Genomic DNA, 20,147 nt, shown 5'->3' on the forward strand with positions numbered 1-20,147 from the left:
TTTCCCTGTTCCAACCCCAGAATCAGCCATTTCTCCAACAGGCTCTAGTTCCTTTACCTGGAGAACAGTATTTGGAAACCACAATTAGAGTGCTAGGTGTACTTGCTCCTAGGAGTGTCAAAGCTCACTATACTTGACTTACCTAAAGGGTAAGTTACAAATTCACACAAATAAACAACTCTTTCCCTATTTTTTCTTCTCCACTCAGTTAAATGTTTAAGGGACAAACCACATGTAATAACACTTTGAAAAATACTGTCCTTTTGGCACTCTCAGAACATCTCCTACAGTAACTTTTCATCTGAAAGAAAGAAAGAAAGAAAGAAAGAAAGAAAGAAAGAAAGAAAGAAAGAAAGAAAGAAAGAAAGAAAAGTCCCTGGGATCTACCTAGTAGTTCTAATGCAGGCATTTTTAGCACCTATCAGTAAAGACTATGCTGAAGGCATTGTACTGGCTGACAAAATAATACTCAAGAAACTTCATTTTATAAAAACAGCTAAAACATCTTTCTAAACTGAAAATACCGGTATAGAGATAGCAGCAATTGATCCGATAAAACCAGACTTTAGCATTTTTATAAAATACGAGCTCAAACAATTTCTCTTACCATTAAAACATTAGCAACACTTTTCTTAGGGTAAATCTCACCTCTCTCTCTCGTATATACACATCTTGTTCCCACCATCCCCCCCCAAAAAAATCTAATGCAATGATCTAAAAATTATCCTTAGACTATGAGTTTCTGGAAGGCAGGGAGACTCCTTTGAAATCCTCGGCATTATAGTGAATTACAGTGCTGGGTAAGCCAAACGCAGGACCTTATAAATCCCCACTGAAAGGAAAGTAGCAAAATAACATTGCCCTTTGAATGTCTTGTCCACTCTAAACACCAGCTGTAAAAGCTTCCTATCTGGTTTCTTTCTGTAACTTGTTTCTGTACTTACTTATCCGTACCCCCCACCCACCAACCCCCATCCCACAATTTCCTATTGCCTTTATGGAGCAAAGTACAATTATATGCTCTAGCCCAAGATTTGTAATTAAGTATTCTTTAAAAAATGCAATATATTTTCAAAGTTACCCTCAAAAATAGGGACTTTGCTTTATAGTCTCCAACTCTCAAAGAAGACAGTTACCAATGGGTATCCATGACACCTGATGTGCTGGGCCAGCTTATTTTCTTATTTTAATGCCTACCTTTAAAACAACCTAGGTTAATGTGAGTGCATAGTTAGACTTACGTCCCAGTGTTCTATGACAATAGCTATATTTCAACAAATGACTAATAAATTGGGTTGCCTTTGTCTTGTGGATGCTGAGGCACTTCAGTCACAGATGCTCAATGCCACCTTACTGACCCACTTTCTTCCTAGCTGAGACAACTGACTTACTGTTTAAAACTACAAGCTAGGAAAGCCATAAACTTGTTGCATATATATTTAAACAATGGCAACAAAATGAACTGGATGCTAACTAATGAGATACCAAAATAAACAAAGAAAAAACAATCCTTAAGTTAGGCCAGTCAGCAGAATACACAAGGAAATAAAAAAATATGCTAGTAAGGAAATCTAATGACAGACAATAAGCCACACTCAAAACTGATAAATTGGGAGACTTCTTTAAATAAAAGGCTTTCCCATCAAAACAACATCAATTCTCAATTCAAAGTAGCTGCACAATTACTGAGAGTACATATGGCACCAAATACAATAAAGAAAAGGTGAACTCAGGCAATGATTTTCCAAGCATGACCTGAAAGTTATGAAGATCCTCTAGAACTTGAGTCTTGTTTAAAATGTGAGTGCTGATGTCTGGATTAAGTTCTGAGCCAGAAAAAGGCAAAAAAATGGAAGCAATAGGGAGAACTTTATTATTAAAGTGAGCTTAGTGCTGAAAAGTATCAACTGCCATATGAGAACAGTGGGTTATGTTATCACAATGCTGGCTGCTAGCCTGCCACTGACAACTTGAATAACCAGATTTTAAGGTTGGCTGGCTCTTGCCCAAGGTAAGAGAAGCTGCCTCCAAACAAGTGGAAAACATATATTGGAGAGTGGAGAATATTTAGGGCAGGGGTGTCCAATCTTTTGGCCTCCCTGGGCCACATTGGAAGAATTGTCTTGGGCCACACATAAAATACACTAAGAACAGCTAATGAGCTTAAAAAAAAAAATCACACAAAAGAATCTCATATTTTAAGAAAGTTTACAAATTTTTGTTGGGCTGCATTCAAAGCCATCCTTGGCTGCATGCGGCCCGTGGGCCATAGTTTTGGACAAGCCTGACTTAGGACATATGAAAACAGGGGGATAGATTGTCTGTAGCTATACCTGCAGTGAAAAGTTAAAGAACCTATGGCCTAAATCAACGGTCCCCAGCCTTTCTGGCACGAGGGACCAGTTTTGTGGAAGACAATTTTTCCAAGGACAGAGGGTAGGGGGTGGATTGGAGATGGTTTCGGGATGATTCAGCACATTACATTTACTGTGTACTTTATATTACTATTACATTGTAATATATAAAATAATTGTACAATGCACCATAATGTAGAATCAGTGGGAGCCCTGAGCTTGTTTTCCTGCAACTAGACAGTCCCATCTTGGGATGATGGGAGACAGTGACAGATAATCAGGCATTAGATTCTCATAACGAGCACACAACCTAAATCCCTCACGTACACAGTTCACAATAGGATTCATGCTCCTATGAGAATCTAATGCTGCTGCTGATCTGACAGGAGGCGGAGCTCACAGTTAGTAAGGCAGGCAATAGGCAATGGGTGTAAATACAGATGAAGCCATGCTTGCTCGCTGCTCCCCGCCTCCCCATCCCCGCTCCCCACTGGGGTTCCTAAGAGGCTAAGGAACTGTACCAGGTACCAGTCTGTGGCCCAGGGGTTAAGAACTCCTGGTCTAAAACAGATTTGGAAAATGTCAAAGTCCAGAGGAAATCCCAGGTAAAGGATAAGGTGAATTTAAATGACAGCTTTCCTACAAACTTAAGCTACCATAATTTGATCATTAGGCATTGTGATTTCCTTGGTTATAATACAATATTATAAAAATCAATAAATTTTTAAATATTCAAAATTATAAATTTGTAGTTTATATGGGTAATTTTTATATTCAAGATATATGTTCTCATCTTTGACACTCGAAACAGGCATGTTCCCATCCTTGACCCTCGTTATAGGTAAGGGTTTCAACATTTAAACCAAAACAAAATTATTTGAGATTTCTCTTTTTTTTTTTTTTTTTTTTTTTTTGAGACCGAGTTTTGCTCTTGTTGCCCAGGCTGGAGAGCAATGGTGCGATCTCAGCTCACTGCAACCTCCACCTCGTGAGTTCAAGCGATTCTCCTGCCTCAGCCTCCCGAGTAGCTGGGATTACAGGCATGCGCCATCACAGCCGGCTAATTTTTGTATTTTTAGTAGAGACGGGGTTTCATCATGTTGGCCAGGTTGGTCTTGAACTCCTGACTTCAGTTGATCCACCTGCCTCAGCTTCCCAAAGTGCTGCAATTACAGGCATGACCCACCGTGCCCAGCCTGAGATCTCTCTTTCAACTGCTCCTCAGAATCCAACTGAATTATTTCTACCAATAAGGATGACAGGATTTACCACTGTTTCTCATGTCTAAGGCATCTACTGAGGACTAAGACAAGCTTAAATAGAAGCAAGATACAATCATCTTTTAGTTGGTGTTTTACCAGATTAGTATATACTGAAATACTTTTTTTTTTTTAAAAAAAGGGAAAACAGAATTAACCATCTACCAAAGCTAAGTTAACAAAATGAAGAACAACAAAGACTATCCAATATCAGTCTTAGAGTCCTTCAAGTGTTCATTTAGAAAATTGCACAAAGTAAAAGAATTACATAATTTTCAAATTAGTAACTTACTGATTATAATGGTAGTCTTCACATTTGTGTTTTAAGTGTTTTAATGACATAAAAGCTTATATTTAAGTACAGATGGTCTTTTGTCATCAAGGCCACACATCGTGAGCTCTCTCTAAAATTTTTTGAAAGAAAACAAGCAAACAAAAAATCAGTGCCGAAGAGTAAACTCAGCACTGGCTCAAAACATCATCTGCCTTTTTCTTGCTCTCTCTCACGTCTCAACTATCCTAGATTCAAACAATATTTTTTTACACAAATTCAGACTTCATATTTAGAGGATGTGTAGTGTACTGGCGGAGTGAGACTCATATGTCCAAATTCTCATTCTGCCACTAATGAGCAGAATGACTAAGATAAACTATTAGGTTGATGCAAAAGTAACTGCATTTTTTACTATTACTTTCAATGGCATAAACATACTTAGTCTCTATGTTCCTCATTTCTAAAATGGAAACAGTAACGGTATATGTGTAAAAGGCTGTCATAAGAAGACTTCATCTATATAAAGCATATAGAGCTCAGTAAGTGCCTTATTCAATGTGTTGATATTAATTTATCATCATTAATGTTATTAAATTTTATCTTCTACTTAGCCTAATGTTCCCTTATGCAATGATCTTTTTCCATCCTAATTCAGTCAACGAATTAGTTATCCTCTCTTTTCTTGCCATTCATAAGTTCAAAAACTTGCCATGTGATTATTATAGAAGCCAACATCATCCAAGCTAAACAGCCTACAATCAAATCTACAATGTCACTAATGTCAGTTCATTCACTAATAATCTTTGGGTATTCCTTTGCAGTACAAAGCATATGCAATTAGATAAAGCCTCACAATGTTACTGGAGAAAAAGGTAGTAAAAATATTTACATATACATCTTATTTTTCAGGAAGAGAAATGGAGTTTCAAAGGCTAAATGATATCTGTATGTGACAGCAGCATTTTAACGCTTTTATTTTTCAACTAATAAGCAAGTTAACTTGCCCTATACGTTTTAGAGGAAATTCAAGAACAAATATATATAAATATAATCTATGCTCTGAAGAAGACAGTACTAATCAAACATAATGAATTAGTATCTTCTGCCCAGAGATCATGCTCATGCTCAGTAGCATAAAGTATACTGACTTCCATTAGAATTGCTGCTGTATAGGTAAAGGGAAAATCCACATATTTGGGCAAATTTGAATGTACAGCATTAATACATTCAAAACAATCTTAAGAAATTTCTAAGATTACATCATACTAATGAAAATTATCCAGCAAATATAGCCTTTCTCCTATAGCCTCCCTGCCCCATGTACCCACCCAAGACTCAGAAAAGATGTTCTGAAATGGCGTTTTAAACAAGATGCTCCTATTAAAAACAAACACAAAAGCATCATTCTGCATTGTTCTACATTCGATATTCAACTTTCCACAAACAAGGCTGTGAATACTCAACTTCAGCATCAGTGTCTATACACTTACAAATACGTTACTTTCCTGTTTAGCTTACCAGAATCACTGTTTATCAAAACACCAAGAGGATCTGCATTTGCCTCAGGTCGACCTTCTGGCTTCAAATCACACAAGTGATTGCCTGATCCAGTGACTGCTCTCTGTCTAGAATTGTCGTTTTTCCATTTGTGATTCTTGCCAGGACTTCTGATCTTTGCCATTTGTGAATGTCTGGACATCCCCTTCATCTTGCTGGAGTAAGAAAATTGCAATTTTTAATATAAAAGGCACGGACCTTCCAAGAAAATTTTGAAAAAGACTACTAGATACAAAAGAAACCTAGTTGTAAAATCGATCACTTGTAGCCTAGTACATTAAAGAGACCAAAATAAAAGAAATGCCAGTGACTTTCAAGGACAGGGAAGCCTATGATAGAACTTTAGAAGGACAGCACCCCACAATATACCACACCTTATTGATTCTATGCTGCAAATTTCTACCCATATTGTTATCCCTCTGAAATTGGGCTGCGTCGTATTATCATTAAAGGCCAATTTAACTGGCAGCATTATTTCATTCTTCTATTGTACATGAAAGTTTCTTTTATCTTTTCTTTTTTTTTTTTTGAGACAGAGTCTTGCTCTGTCGCCAGGCTGGAGTGCAGTGGCGTGATCTTGGCTCACTGCAACCTCCACCTCCCAGGTTCAAGTGATTTTCCTGCCTTAGCTTCCCAAGTAGCTGGGATTACAGGCACGTGCCACCACACCCAGCTAATTTTTGTATTTTTAGTAGAGACAAGATTTCACCATGTTGGCCAGGATGATCTCGATCTTCTGACCTCGTGATCTGCCCACCTTGGCCTCACAAAGTGCTGGGGTTACAGGTGTGAGCCACCGCGCCCAGCTGAAAGTGTTTCTTAGAGTTTATAAAGTATGTTCACTCTTGTCTACTCATTTTATTTTCTTTTGAGACGGAATCTCACTCTGTCGCCCAGGCTGGAGTGCAACGGCATGATCTTGGCTCACTGCAACTTCCACCTCCTGGGTTCAAGCAATTCTCCTGCCTCGGCCTCCCGAGTAGCTGGGATTACAGGCACCCACCATCAGCCTGGCTAATTTTTGTATTTTTGTAGAGACAAGGTTTCACCATGTTGGCCAGGATGGTCTCAAACTCCTGACCTCAGGTGATCCACCCACCTCAGCCTCCCACAGTGCCGGGATTACAGGCGTGAGCCACTACACCTGGCCTTGTCCACTCATTTTTGAGGAGTTAAATTTTCTGAAGCATTTACAAATATGACTTGTTGGACCTTCATGAACCCTCTGAAATAGGTAAGACAGGTACTATTTTCTCTGCTTTATAGGCCTATCACAACACATCAGCCTATTGCAATTTCAGAGCCAGCTCAAATCAAGTGCCCTCTCAACAGCTACAACCACTTTTAGAAAGAAAGCAAGTATTGGCCGGGTGCGGTGGCTCACGCCTTTAATTTCAGCACTTTGGGAGGCCAAGGTGGGTGGATCACTTGAGCTCAGGAGTTCGAAACCACCCTGGGCAACCTCGTCTCTACTAAAATACAAAAAATAAGCTGGGCGTGGTAGCAGGCGCCTGCAGTCCCACCTCCTCGGGAGGCTGAAGCACAAGAATTGCTTAAACTCGGGAGGTGGAAGTCACAGTGAGCCGAGATTGTGCCACTGTACTCCAGCCCGGGCAAAGTAAGACTCTGTCTCCAGAAAAAAAAAAAAAAAAGAAAGCACGTATTTATGTGAGCATCTTCTAATTCAAACTGTGTGTGTGTGTGTGTGTGTGTGTGTGTGTGCGGGGGCAGGGAAGACAGTTAAAAAAAAGTTCCTTCATAGTAGACAATAACACAAGGTATTCATTGGTGGGACTGAGTTTTCGCAAAGATAGGCTTTTGACAGTTTGCTATTTATTAGGCAAAATTCATTTTTCATTGATAATTGAGGATGCAGTAAATAATTAGAAATCTGCATCTAAATCTCAACTTTGTCACTTATAGGCTGTGTCTGTGGTACAAATATTTGTATGCCTAAGCCTATTTACTCCTTTAAATAGAATGGGAATTATAGGGACATAGAATTAAGATAATATAAATACAGTACTTCACAGAACAAGATAACACATTAAGCCCTTAATAAATGGTAGTTTACTATCATAACATTTTTGAAATAATTTGTTAAATCAACATGTTTAATTTATATATCTGCAATCCAGAGATTTTTAATCCCTTTAGGGTCATAACAACCCTTGGAGAATCTCATTACAAAAATTAATATATATGTATAGTCCAAATTTTGCAGAAAGCCATGGACCAATCTCCAATGTCCATCCACAGATGTTAGGCTAAGAACCTAACAGTGTCACTGCAAAGAAAACAGGTCTAGTTTCTGCCTCCGGCCCACTGGCCCCATAAGGATAATGAAGAGATGCCACTTTCTTTGAGCTCCCATTCACAGGTGCCTTCCCTGTATCTTTTCTCTTATAGCATCTGACCACAGCTAGCTTCCGAATGATCATCATTAAGGTATTCACTAATAAGTAATGAGTTAAGAAGATCCTTCACTAATGACATCCATAAGACTTAATTGAGAAAGCAGTATATCTGTTATTTGCACTCTATTTCACCTTCAAGGGAGCAGTTCTGTTATACCACGACTTGACAATCATTTGAAAAGAAAAGTTTATTTAATCAACCATCTAAAAATAGTTACAAAGGCATAATGTAAACAAAAATGTAGATATACATAAAATGGAGATTAATAAAAAAAGATTCCATCCAAAAGAAGGCAAGAAAGGAAGAACAAATTAAAAACCCAACTATATTAGGAATTACATTAAATGTAAATGAACTAAGCACTAGTTAAAAGGCAAAGATTTTCAGTTTGGATTACTAAGAAGACAAAATTACATAATATATAGGAGATACACTTTAAATATAGAGACACAAAAAGTTTAAAAGGAATAGGTTGTTGAAAACACAATCCTTTCTCCACTGCATTATATTGCCAGATTTATCATAAGTTAGGTGATTGTTTCTCAGTGGACCTGTTTGTGGGCTCTATTCTGCTCTATTTATCTATTTATCCTTGGACAACACCACACTATCTTCATTACGCTAGCTTTCTTAGTTGTTGTTCTAGGTCCTTTGTATTTTCATATGCAATCATGCGCCACATAATGACATTTTGATCAACAATGGACCACATATATGACAGTAGTCCTATAAGATTATAGCAGAGCTAAATAATTCCCAGTAATGTCATAACATCATAAAGTAAAAAATTACTTAAAACAATTTAGTGTAGCCTATGTGTACAATGTTTATAATATCTACAGTAGTGTATAGTAGCGTCCTGGGCCTTCACATTCACTCACCACTCACTCACTGACTCACCCAAGGCAACTTCCAGTCCTGCACGTTCTATTCATGGCAAGTGTCCCATTCAGGTATACCATTTTTTGCCTTTAATGGTGCATTTTAATGAAACTTTTCTATATTTAGATACACAAATACTTAGCATTGTGTTACAACTGGATACAGTAACACATAGTATGGGGATGTAGCCTAAGAGCAATAGGCTTTACTGCACAGCCTAGGTGTGTGGTAGGCTGTATTATCTAAGTTTGTTTAAGTATACTCTATGATGTTCATAACGACAAAATTGCCTAACCCGTTTCTCAGAATGTATCCCTGTCATTAAGTGATACACTGTAATTTTAAAGCTTATCAATCTCCCCATCCCTCCTCCACCGAAAACAACAACAACAACAACAAAAAAACTTCCTGGAATTTTGACTGTAATTAATTGGATTTGGGAGAGAATTAAGATAATTATATTGTTCTCCAGTCCATGAATATTATATATTGCTCCATTTATACAGGCCTTGAATTTTTCTGAGCAATGTTTTGTAGTTTTGAGCATAGAATCTTGCAAATCTTTTGTTAGGTTTATTACTAGGCATTTGATGCTATTCTAAATGGTATCTTTTAAATTTTCACTTTTTAATTGTTTGTTGCTACTTTATAGAAATAGAGTTGATTTTAAAAATATTGATCTTACATGTATTTGGCAACCTTGCTAAATTCATTTATAAAAGTGGTAACACTGGACATCCTTATCTTGCTTCTAATCTTAGGGGAGGTGAGGGAGTGATCACTACTACACCATTAAGTATGATGTGGCTACAGAGTATTGATAGATATTACTCTTTATTAGAGTAAAGAAATCATTTTCTATTACTAGTTTGCTGATACGTCTTTTTTATGAACAGGTGGTACATTTTATCAAACTGTTTTCCTTACTCATTAAGTTAATAGCATTTTCCTCCTTCACCGTGTTAATGTGATAAATAAACATGCTCCTGGAATAAATCCCATTTAGTCATGATGTTATATCCTTTTAACATATTGCCAGATTTGATTTGCTAACATTTTGTATAGGATTTTTGTCTCTCTGCTCAAGAGTTGTGTTTGTTTCAAAATTTTCACTTTACATATTTTAAAGCTATGTTCTAGACACATACAGATTTAGAATTGGTATGTCTTCTTGTTGCACTGACTCTTTTAACATTACAAAATATTCCTATTTATCCCTAATAACACATCTTGCTTTAACATCTATTTGGTCTGGCATTAATATTGTTATACCAGGTTACTTTGGTTGGGGTTTGCATGGTATAACAATTAGTGCTGGATCAACTGTAATTCATATGTGAAAAAATTTTAAAGGTCCTTAAACCCTACACTATGTACAATAATTAATTCTAGACATATACCAGAAAGGCAAAGCAATAAATCTTCTAAAAGAAAACATAAATAAATAGTTTTATGATCTCCAAATAAGCAAAACTTTTTTTTAAGGCAGAACACACACAGCACTGACCATAAAAATAAAAGACTAATAAGTCAGACTTCATGAAAATTGAAATTTTTATTTATAAAAGATACCATTAAGAACTTCTGTTTCTGGCCAAAATAAAGTAACAGGGACTGAATTTATCCTCCTACCTGAAATAACCAAAAAACTAGCCAAAATGAATAAACAACAGTCTCTATGACACAGGGCATCAAGCAACAAGAGCAGTGAGCCCTGAAAGACAGAAAATAAATGAATAGTGAACCCTGCAACTGCCCTTGCTTACAGCCTTAAAGAGTTTCCAGACTGCAGAGAAGAGGAATCCAGATGGGACCTGGTAGAATCCCTGAATTGAGGAACTGGAGTTGAGACACCAGAGAGAGCAAGACACCTAGAGCTTCAGGACGTACCTGAGAGGAAAAAACTACAGAGAGAGAGAGAACTCTAGAGATTTGCACAGGATTTACCCTGGACTATTTAACAGAAGACTGATTGGCATGTATTTGTCAGGAAACAACCCAAGATTGGGAAAAAAAAACCACCCAAAAGGATCAGAGTTATCAGCACCTCATCTTCACTCGGAGTCATAACTAGGGCCTGTTTGTACCTCATATTTCATAGGGCATGGGGTAAGATACCCAGTAAGATCTTACATCAGTAGTGAGTAGTTAGTTTCAGACTAAACACTGCTCTGGTTTCATCTAACAAATCTTAAAAGCAAGATCCAGAAGGATCAAACTGTTTCTAAGTAACTCAGGTATGTTCCCAGAAAAAAGTTCAAGAACATTTATAGAAACACAAAAATATACAGCACCTGGTGTGGTTTGGCTGTGTCCCCACCCAAATCTCATCTTGAATTGTAACTCCCACAATCCCACATGTCATGGGAGGAACCAGGTGGGAGGTGACTGAAATATGGGAATGGGTCTTTCCTGAGCTGTTCTTGTGATAGTGAGTGAATGAGTCTCATGAGATCTGATGGGTTTTAAAAAGGGGAGTTTCCCTGCACAAGCTCTCCTCTCTCTGCCTGCTGCCATCCATAGAAGATATGACTTGCCCCTCCTTGCCTTCCTCCACAATTGTGAGGCTTCCCCAGCCACGTGGAACTGTTAAGTCCAGTTAAACCTCTTTCTTTTGTAAATTGCCCAGTCTCAGGTATGTCTTTATCAGCACCATGAAAATGGACTAATACAGCACCCAATAATGTAAAATTTCCAGTGTCAAGTATCCAATCAAAAATTACCAGGCATGGGGCCAGGTGTGGTAATCCCATCACTTTGGGAGGCCAAGGTGGGCAGATCACGAGGTCAAGAGATCGAGACTATCCTGGCCAACATGGTGAAACCCCATCTCCACTAAAAATACAAAAATTAGCTGGGCATGGTGGCACACGCCTGTAGTCCCAGCTACTCGGAAGGCTAAGGCAGGAGAATGGCGCAAACCCAGGAGGTGGAGCTTGCAATGAGCTGAGATGGCGCCACTGCACTCCAACCTGGGCAACAGAGCGAGACTCCGTCTCAAAAAAATAAATAAATAAAAATAAAAATAAATAAATTTATCTTTTTAAGTAAATAAGTTACAAAAGCAAAGATTTCAGAATTGAGTACATAAGGGTTTTAAGATTTTTTGTGCTCCTTTTCATTATTCATAAGCATAAGGAACTTACCCATATTGTGTTGTTGTCAATACTGCTCCTCTCTTTTCCTTTTCAAGTTTTAACTTCTTCTTCCTTTCAATATTGGCCAGAGTTGGATAGTTTCTAGAAAATAATAAAAGTTAATTATAATAGGGCTTTTAGAGTACAACTTTAAATAAGCAATCAAGCAATTGCTGAATTTAGCAACTTTCTTTAACAACTAACACAGCAAATTATAAACCTTTAACTGCTTCTACAATTTTTTAAGAGGGAAAAAAGTACTTATAACAATGTTACTCAAAGTGTGGACCACCTGCTGATCCACAAACTTTGCCAGCAGTCTGCAATTAGATAAGTGTACACTGGAATTTAAATCAAATATATCATACAATGTGCTCAAACTGATCTAATTCATCTATATGGCATGTACCTATAAATACTGTAAAAAAAAAATTTGTAAGTCTATTCAATTTATTCTAGGCATTACCTTTTATTTCTTTCTTATTTATTTATTTATTTTTGAGTCAGAGTCTCGCTCTGTCACCCAGGCTGGAGTGCAATGGCATGATCTCAGCTCACTGCAACCTCGGCCTCCCGGGTTCAAGCAATTCTCCTGCCTCAGCCTCCCAGGTTCAAGCAATTCTCCTGCCTCAGCCTCCCAAGTAGCTGGGATTACAGACACCTGCCATCACGCCCGGCTAATTTTTGTATTTTTTGTAGAGATGGGGTTTCACCATGTTGGCCAAACTGGTCTTGAACTCCTGACCTCAGGTGATCCACCCGCCTCAGCCTCCCCAAATGCTGGGATTACAGGCGTGAACCATCATGCCTGGCCAAGTCTATTCAATTTCTTATGCAAATACATGCTAAGTATATCGAAGTTACCAAGATGAGGAGGAGACAGCTCTCAAAAAATATACACGGTGGCTCACGCCTGTAATCCCAGCATTTTGGGAGGCTGAGGTGGGCAGATCATTAGAGGTCAGGAGTTCAAGACCAGCTTGACCTGCGTAGTGAAATACCATCTCTACTAAAATACAAAAATTAGCCAAGTGTGGTGGCAGGCGCCTGTAATCTCAGCTACTTGGGAGGCTGAGGCAGGAGAATCTCTTGAAACCAGGAGGTGGAGGTTGCAGTGACCTGAGATCATGCCACTGCACTCCAGTCTGGGTGACAGAGCAAGACTCCCAATCAATCAATCAATCAATCAATCAATCAATCAATAAATATAAAAAATATACTGTCTACCAGGAGGATAAGAAAAGCACACAAATAGTGATAACATAAGACAAAAGTACCCAAGAGGGTATAAAGATTGGGGGGTGGGGGTGGAATGGAAAGACTATATCTAATTGGAAAAATCCATAAAGAAAAGAAATGAAAGAAATTGGTCTTAAATGGTAACAGAAATCAGAGTGTGTCAAGTAGGCCAAACAATGCAAACAAACCAAGACTTCAGAAAGTGAAAGAGGCCAGGTGTGGTGGCTCACGCCTGCAATCCCAGCACTTTGGGAGGTCAGGAGTTCGAGACCAGCCTGGCCAAAACAGTGAAACCCCATCCTATTAAAAATACAAAAAATTAGCTGGGCGTGGTGGCGGATGCCTGTAATCCCAGCTACTCAGGAGGCTGAGACAGGAGAATTGCTCGAACCCAGGAGGTGGAGGTTGCAGTGAGCTGAGATCGCGCCACTGCACTCCAGCCTGGGCGACAGAGAAAGACTCTGTCTCACAAAAAAAAAAAAAAAAAAAATGAAAGAGTTATCTGGAGAATGACAAGTAGTTAATATGGTATGAAACACAGTTATAGGCAATCAGACTGGAAAGGGAGACTCAGGCCAAAATGTGTCTTGAATACCAAACTAGAAAGTTTATATTTTAATTCAGCAGGTGATAGAGAGCCACAGAAAGTTATAAACAGGGAGAGATACGTACAAAGCAGTGATTAAGATGAAATCTGACAGAAGTGTGCAAGATGAATTGCTTTCTTTGTTTCTCTGCACAGCTGTGTGGAGATGCAGACACCAAACTTTCAGGATGAGGGTAATAGATCCTAGGAGTATAAAAAACACAGAAGGAAGGGAACACAGCTCTCTACTACCCCGTCTGGCTGCTGATCAGAGTAAGTTTGGAGAAACATCAACCAGTGTGTTCTGCCATTGCTTCTAGGACACTTCTCTACCTTCTGCCTTTTTTTTAACATTTGCGTTACTGACTTGAATAGCACAGACAATATATAAAGCCTATGGGTGGGCCATACTGAAAGACAGGAATGGAAATGACACTGGGTGAATGGTTAAGTAATCAGAGAAAAACGCAATGAATTTCAATGAGGACAGTGTGAAGCAATATATACCCAGTCAAGAAAAATAGACTCCATAAAAAAAAAGATGATTAATGTACAGACTATAAATAAACATAAAAGGAAAAGATCAAGGTCATAGGAGACAAAAATCTGACAGTCAGCCAGCAATACATGACTACACTTTTAGAAAGCAAACATAATCTAAGGTTATATGAAGTAGACTCTGGCACTTGCACGAGTGTGAAATCTTCCTCCAGGATACTCAAAAGCAGTCAGATACTCTTAGGGCACTGTGTCCAGTTCTGTACTTCTAAACTAAAGGAACACTGAGAAAAAAAAAAAAAAGACTTGGAAGGGATTCAGAAGAGACTCAAAGATGATTAATAGGATGAAAAATAAAACCTCCAAAGAAAGATGAAAGGAACTATTTGCAGCCTTTAAAAGAAGATGAGAAGCGACAATAAAAATAGTTTTACAGAGAGGATGGTCCAGTTGTTCTCAAATTGAAGAGAATATGCAGAAGTAGAAATGAGAAAAACAGTGATGACTTTCACAGGCCTCACAGTGGTGAGACACGTAACTCACAGCTACTCAGCACCCTCTACAATTCTCAAATTTACTTATTACTTAAGTTTCTTCAACATTTTTGCAGAGTATTGCAGACTCTTACCATGTTGGGCAGTATGTTACATGATAAAATTTGGCACTACAGTGTACTACGTACCAGAGAGCAGATGCTACGTAACTCCTTTTCATTGGTAAAGAATTTAAACTTGTTATAGCAAGTGGATTTTAGGTAAGATATAAGAAAGAGTTCCCTAAGTGAATCACCAAAGATATGATGTGTAGAAACTCCTTTGATGGAAGCCTTTCAAAACAGCTAATTTTCTCTTTCGGGCAGACTGCAGTATCATGTTCCTAAAGGTAAGGAAACTTGTCTTCCTAAAATTAAGTATCACGTTCCTAAAAGTAAGATTAGAGTTTTAACAGGTTGTAAGATTTTATTTTTCTTGGTGCTGAAATCAGTAAAATCCTCTTCCAAAATTTTTACATTCTTATTTACACAGAATCCAGATATTTAAAACTAGAGGGAAAAACGGTTGCTAGAAAGCAAATTATCCCAAAAGAGAAAAATCAGAAACACAAGACCTAATTACACACATAAACAACAGTAGGAAGCCCCACTCCACCAACATGAAGCTGAGATAAATGAATAACGAAAAAAAAGGAGTTCTGATGAAGGAGTTCAGGTTCCTAAAGTACAAGAAATAACAAATCCAAAGACTATTGAAAAAAATATAAATTATGTCTTACATTGCAGTTACATACATGTAAAGCTTAGTCCAATATCTCCTGTTAGAGAATGGATAATATGAAGTTATAAAGACCGTGACAAGGGAAATTTTCACAGTTGGTTTTTCTATATTTTTATCTACTAAAATCATTTTCTACCTGTACTTCTATCTTTCCTCAGTTCACTAAGAGGAAATGGTCCTGAAACTATGCTCTTTTCCTTCCTCTCTTCTTTCATTTTTTACCTCTTCTTCACCTTCCGCATTGCCTATACCTTATGCCTCCAGTGACAATCTTTAAGCACTACAGAGCCAACACATGGGCAAACTGTGCTGACCACTATCTTAGTACAGACCATTCTGGTCACATTATTCTCTCCAATTTTTTTCCTTATGCTCAAATCACAACCCATATATTGGCTTTTCCCCTCTGCCTGTTCTATAAAACAGTTACTCTTCCCACTGTCATTGAACCACAGCTGCTTCCACACAAGCTACACTATTGTACTTTTATTTCTTTCTGAACATCAAAAAGATATAGCATTCTCTAGGAGCAGATCTCCTGTGTTGGAATTCTGCATGAACCAGGGAAACAAAAGGATTTCCTCAAAGCCACAGTAAGCGTTGAAATAAATTGTAAAACTACTCCACCTAGTGGACTCCCAGTCTGCTGTGAAAAATGTTCCACTGTTTCTATAATAAAAGCAAGGTTTTGGAAACAAACGTCTACCACTCATTTTCCCTAAAGCCAAATCATACAGCATTGGTACTGCATAGGACAGGAATTACGAAAAAATCATTTTTTTTGGTGGCTTTTTGGGGGAGGTAGGGGAAAGGTTATTAGTGGAAAGCCTTAAAAGTTATTAAATTAAATACACTTGGTACCTCTGAGTCTGACTAACCTGAAAAATACAGAGATGTAGAAGACAAAGATGTACTTTTGTCAAAGATAAGGAAGCCATATGCCAATCAAACCTTCAGTTTTCTTTAAGCTTTAAAATTCTTATTCTGTGAAATCTTTCACAAGTTTTCCTAGTAGAGCAACTAAAGACCTTATTTTTCCTGCACATCAAAGAATATAGTGGCTTCATCAGAAAGAATGTAGCTATCACACAAAGATTAAATTCATGAAATAAGGACCATTCTGTCACACCAATGTGGAACTTACTCTTTTTAGGAGTTCAAGTAATATTTTTTAAAAATTGAGAATGACAGGAATGTAGAAAGTAAGTATATTTTTGTAACAGGTTTTTTTTGTTTGTTGTTTTTTTATTGAGACAGTCTCACTCTGTTGCCCAAGCTGGAGTACAGCGGCGCGATCTTGGCTCACTGCAACCTCTGCCTCCCGGGTTCAAGCAGTTCTCCTGCCTCAGCCTCCCAAGTATCTGGGATTACAGGTGCGTGCCATGATGCCCAGCTAATTTTTGTATTTTTAGTAGAGATAGGGTTTCGCCATGTTGGCCAGGCTGGTCTCGAACCCCTGACTCCAAGTGATCCACCCACCTTGGCCTCCCAAAGTGCTGGGATTACAGGTGTGAGCCACCGCGCCCGGCCCATAATAGGTTTTTAAAAAATTGCTAGTGGGGATAGTATTTGTGTATTTTTGAGAAATCCATCAAACAAACCAAAAGAAGAGCAGTATTTCCCATATCCTCTAATAAAATATACGTACAGAAAAAATATATATGAACTCTTCAGAATATGTTAAAGAGCAAGAACCTGAGAAACAAACTATGGAAGAACCTCAGATGAACTCAGCCAGTGCCCAAGAATTTTCACAGCACTTACTAAAAACAAAGCAACATCACAGGTACAAATAACTTCATCCAAAATTGCCATCTTCACCTCATTTCCTCATTCTCTTTAAACACCTCTAAATTTCACAAACCTATAACCTCACTTATTCCCTCAACAGATTTTGCCCATTCCTCTTCCAAGGCACTTCTGACTGCTGTCACAGCATACCTCTGGAAACCAGAGCTAAACTCTATCCCCTCAGCCCCCACCTGTCCTACATAAAAAGAGTCACCAACAAGCCTATTAAACGCTTGCTCAAGCCAATCCTTTATTCAGAAGGACAGAGCTGCTTCCAAAATTCACTTATAGTTTTGAAATTCCACTGTGCCACCAAGAACTAAAGCAAACACTGCTAATTGCCTATTCTCCCCCATTCCTTAACAATTTTGTTTCGGGCATCCATCCCATCAACTCCACTGCCACCGAAGGTGGTCAAGCAGCCCACTTCTAGCCAATGAGATCCATATAAATTATCTCCTGGTTGGAACTAAAAACAAAGCTGCTGTTTTCCCAGTGAAAAGGGGGGAAACTAGGCTACATGTACCTTTTGTCTTTTTCTCTTCTTTCTGCCTATTCTGTGGCTTAATATTTGCATATGCAAGAACATTCTGGTGACAGACAAGAGGAGAGCCACCTACTCCGGTGCAACAAGAGACAGCCTACGTCCATGGTACTGTCATGAAGCAACAGCAGCCCTGGATTTTTTTTTTTTAAACCTTGGGAAAACGACACCTCTTTGCACTAAGCCATGGTAGTAAGGTTGCCATTCCATTTCCTAGAGCATGACTAGCTAATGCAAGCACCACTGCACTCTACCATCTCCTTTTATCTGAATACTTTCCATGCTCAAATAGGCATATCTTGATTTAAAACTATCCTCCTAAACAGTTTGGCAGTTTCTCATAAAGTTAAACATATGCTTACCACATGACCAACCAATCCCACTCCTGGATATTTATCCAAGCCAAATAAAACCCTATATTCAAAACAAAACCCTACACATGAATGTTTATGAAGACTTTATATAAAGGCTAAATACTGGAAACAACACACAACTGAGAATGGATAAACAAACTGAGATACATCCATACAATGGAAAAGAGTAATACTCAGCAATAAAAAACAAACAACTGCTACATGCAACAACATGGATAACTCTCAAATGCAGACTAAAAATAAGTGAGTCAGACTAAAAATGCCACATACTGTTTGATTCCATTTATGTGATGTTTCTGCAAAAGTATGAATATAAGAACAAAAAATAAATCAGTGGTTGCCAGTGGGTGGAGCGGAGGCTGCCATCAGGGCATAAGGCAATTTTTCCAGGTGAAGAAACACCGTTCTATATCTTGATTCTGGTGGTATTTATATGACAGTATATATTTGTCAGAACTATCCACTAAAAAGGGTGAATTTCACTATATGTACAATATACATTAAGATAAATTGGGGAAGGGAGGCACATCACCTCTTATGGGAAGTCTTGAAAAACAAATTGATGCCCCTCCCCTCCAAAAACTCAAATATCCCTTGACCAGTCAGGATTATCCCTACATAGCTAAAATTAATGCTTCAGTTACTTGTGGTCTTATGGCCACCTCATGTATATTTATTCATTTCACACTACAGTGAGAACTCTAAAGGCAAGAAGTTACTTGTGTCTGTTTTTGGTGAACTCAGCCACATATAGCAAAATCTCTGTCCTTTCAAATACTGAATGTTTACCTCTAATTTGCAAACTAAACTATTGTCAAGAAGTTATTCAAAGATAAGCAAAATGTCTGTTAACATATATTGAAAGGTTGGTGAGATTTCTTGCTAACATTAGAAAATCAAACTAGTCTTCTACCAGGAACTTTATATAAATACATGCTGCCTAAGCTAGTTTTCATCTTCAAATATTAACATTCCTCAAGTTTCTGTAGCCAGTGGAAATTTTTTCCTTTAATCATTTGTTCACAAAACCACAAGGGGGCATAGTTCACACTCGTGTAGGGAAAAGCCATTAATACTTTAAAATATGGATGTATTTGGTTTGTCCCGGTGATGGTCTACCCTACGTAGTGAGAATTTAATGTTCAAAACCACAGCAGTTTAAGTACTATTAGTTACACTATAATTTCCAAGCATAATTATTAATCATATCAAAACATTTCTGCCTAATTTCTCTAAAAACAACAAAGATATAGCTCAAACATGACTTATAAATACAAGTCTCAGTAAGATTTCTCCAACCACTTACTTGTGTGCACCAAAACAGAATTATACCCATAAGAAAAATATCTTCAAGCGCCATTTACACACACTAACATTTACAAGCATTCCCTATAACTATGGCACTATGGGATAGAAGCAGCCAGGTAAAAGTTGGTTCTTACATTTCAGAGCTCACACTTAATTCAAGAATAAAAGACACATATGCAAAGAAGTTCACCAACAGGGTCATAATAAAGGATATCTGTGCTAAAGAGGCAGAAAGGAGATACCATATTCAAAGAAGGGCAAGACATTTCTCTAGGCAGATGAGAAAAAATATCCCCAAAAGTGGATGGATTTCAGATGAGCTAAGAGCAATGAGCAGAACTTTAAAGATGGAGAAGGTAAGATCTTCTAGAAGCGGCACCATGAACAAAACTAAACGGGCGAAAGTTCACAAACCCGGTATGAGATATGATAAATAACAAGTTTGACTGAGACAAAAAGCCCCTATAAGCAAATAATGTGGAAATAACCAGAAAAGACAAGTTAAACCCACATTATAGGATTCTGGTTGCCAGTTCTATGGAGTTTTATTTTCACGGGCATTTTAGCTGATTAAAAATAAAATCAGTTTAACAAACTTTTAAATTTTACACTACACAGTCATCTACATAACTAAGAGACATATGCATATTGA

At 37.9% G+C, this 20,147-nt stretch overlaps 1 protein-coding gene across 1 annotated transcript in view; it reads right to left on the reverse strand.

Moving 5' to 3' along the window:
• The window catches only part of NUFIP1 (nuclear FMR1 interacting protein 1), a 49,143-nt gene that overhangs the window by 13,362 nt on the left and 15,634 nt on the right, over nucleotides 1-20,147 (reverse strand). Inside the window, exons 6-7 of the mRNA XM_032150809.2 lie at nucleotides 11,891-11,983; nucleotides 5,406-5,599 (exon numbers count right to left, since the gene is read on the reverse strand). Coding sequence (XP_032006700.1) covers nucleotides 5,406-5,599; nucleotides 11,891-11,983 — 287 coding nt within the window. The remainder of the gene's footprint in view (nucleotides 1-5,405; nucleotides 5,600-11,890; nucleotides 11,984-20,147) is intronic.

The sequence above is a fragment of the Hylobates moloch genome, unplaced genomic scaffold, assembly GCF_009828535.3.
Source record: "Hylobates moloch isolate HMO894 unplaced genomic scaffold, HMol_V3 SCAFFOLD_4, whole genome shotgun sequence".
Taxonomy (NCBI): domain Eukaryota; kingdom Metazoa; phylum Chordata; class Mammalia; order Primates; family Hylobatidae; genus Hylobates; species Hylobates moloch.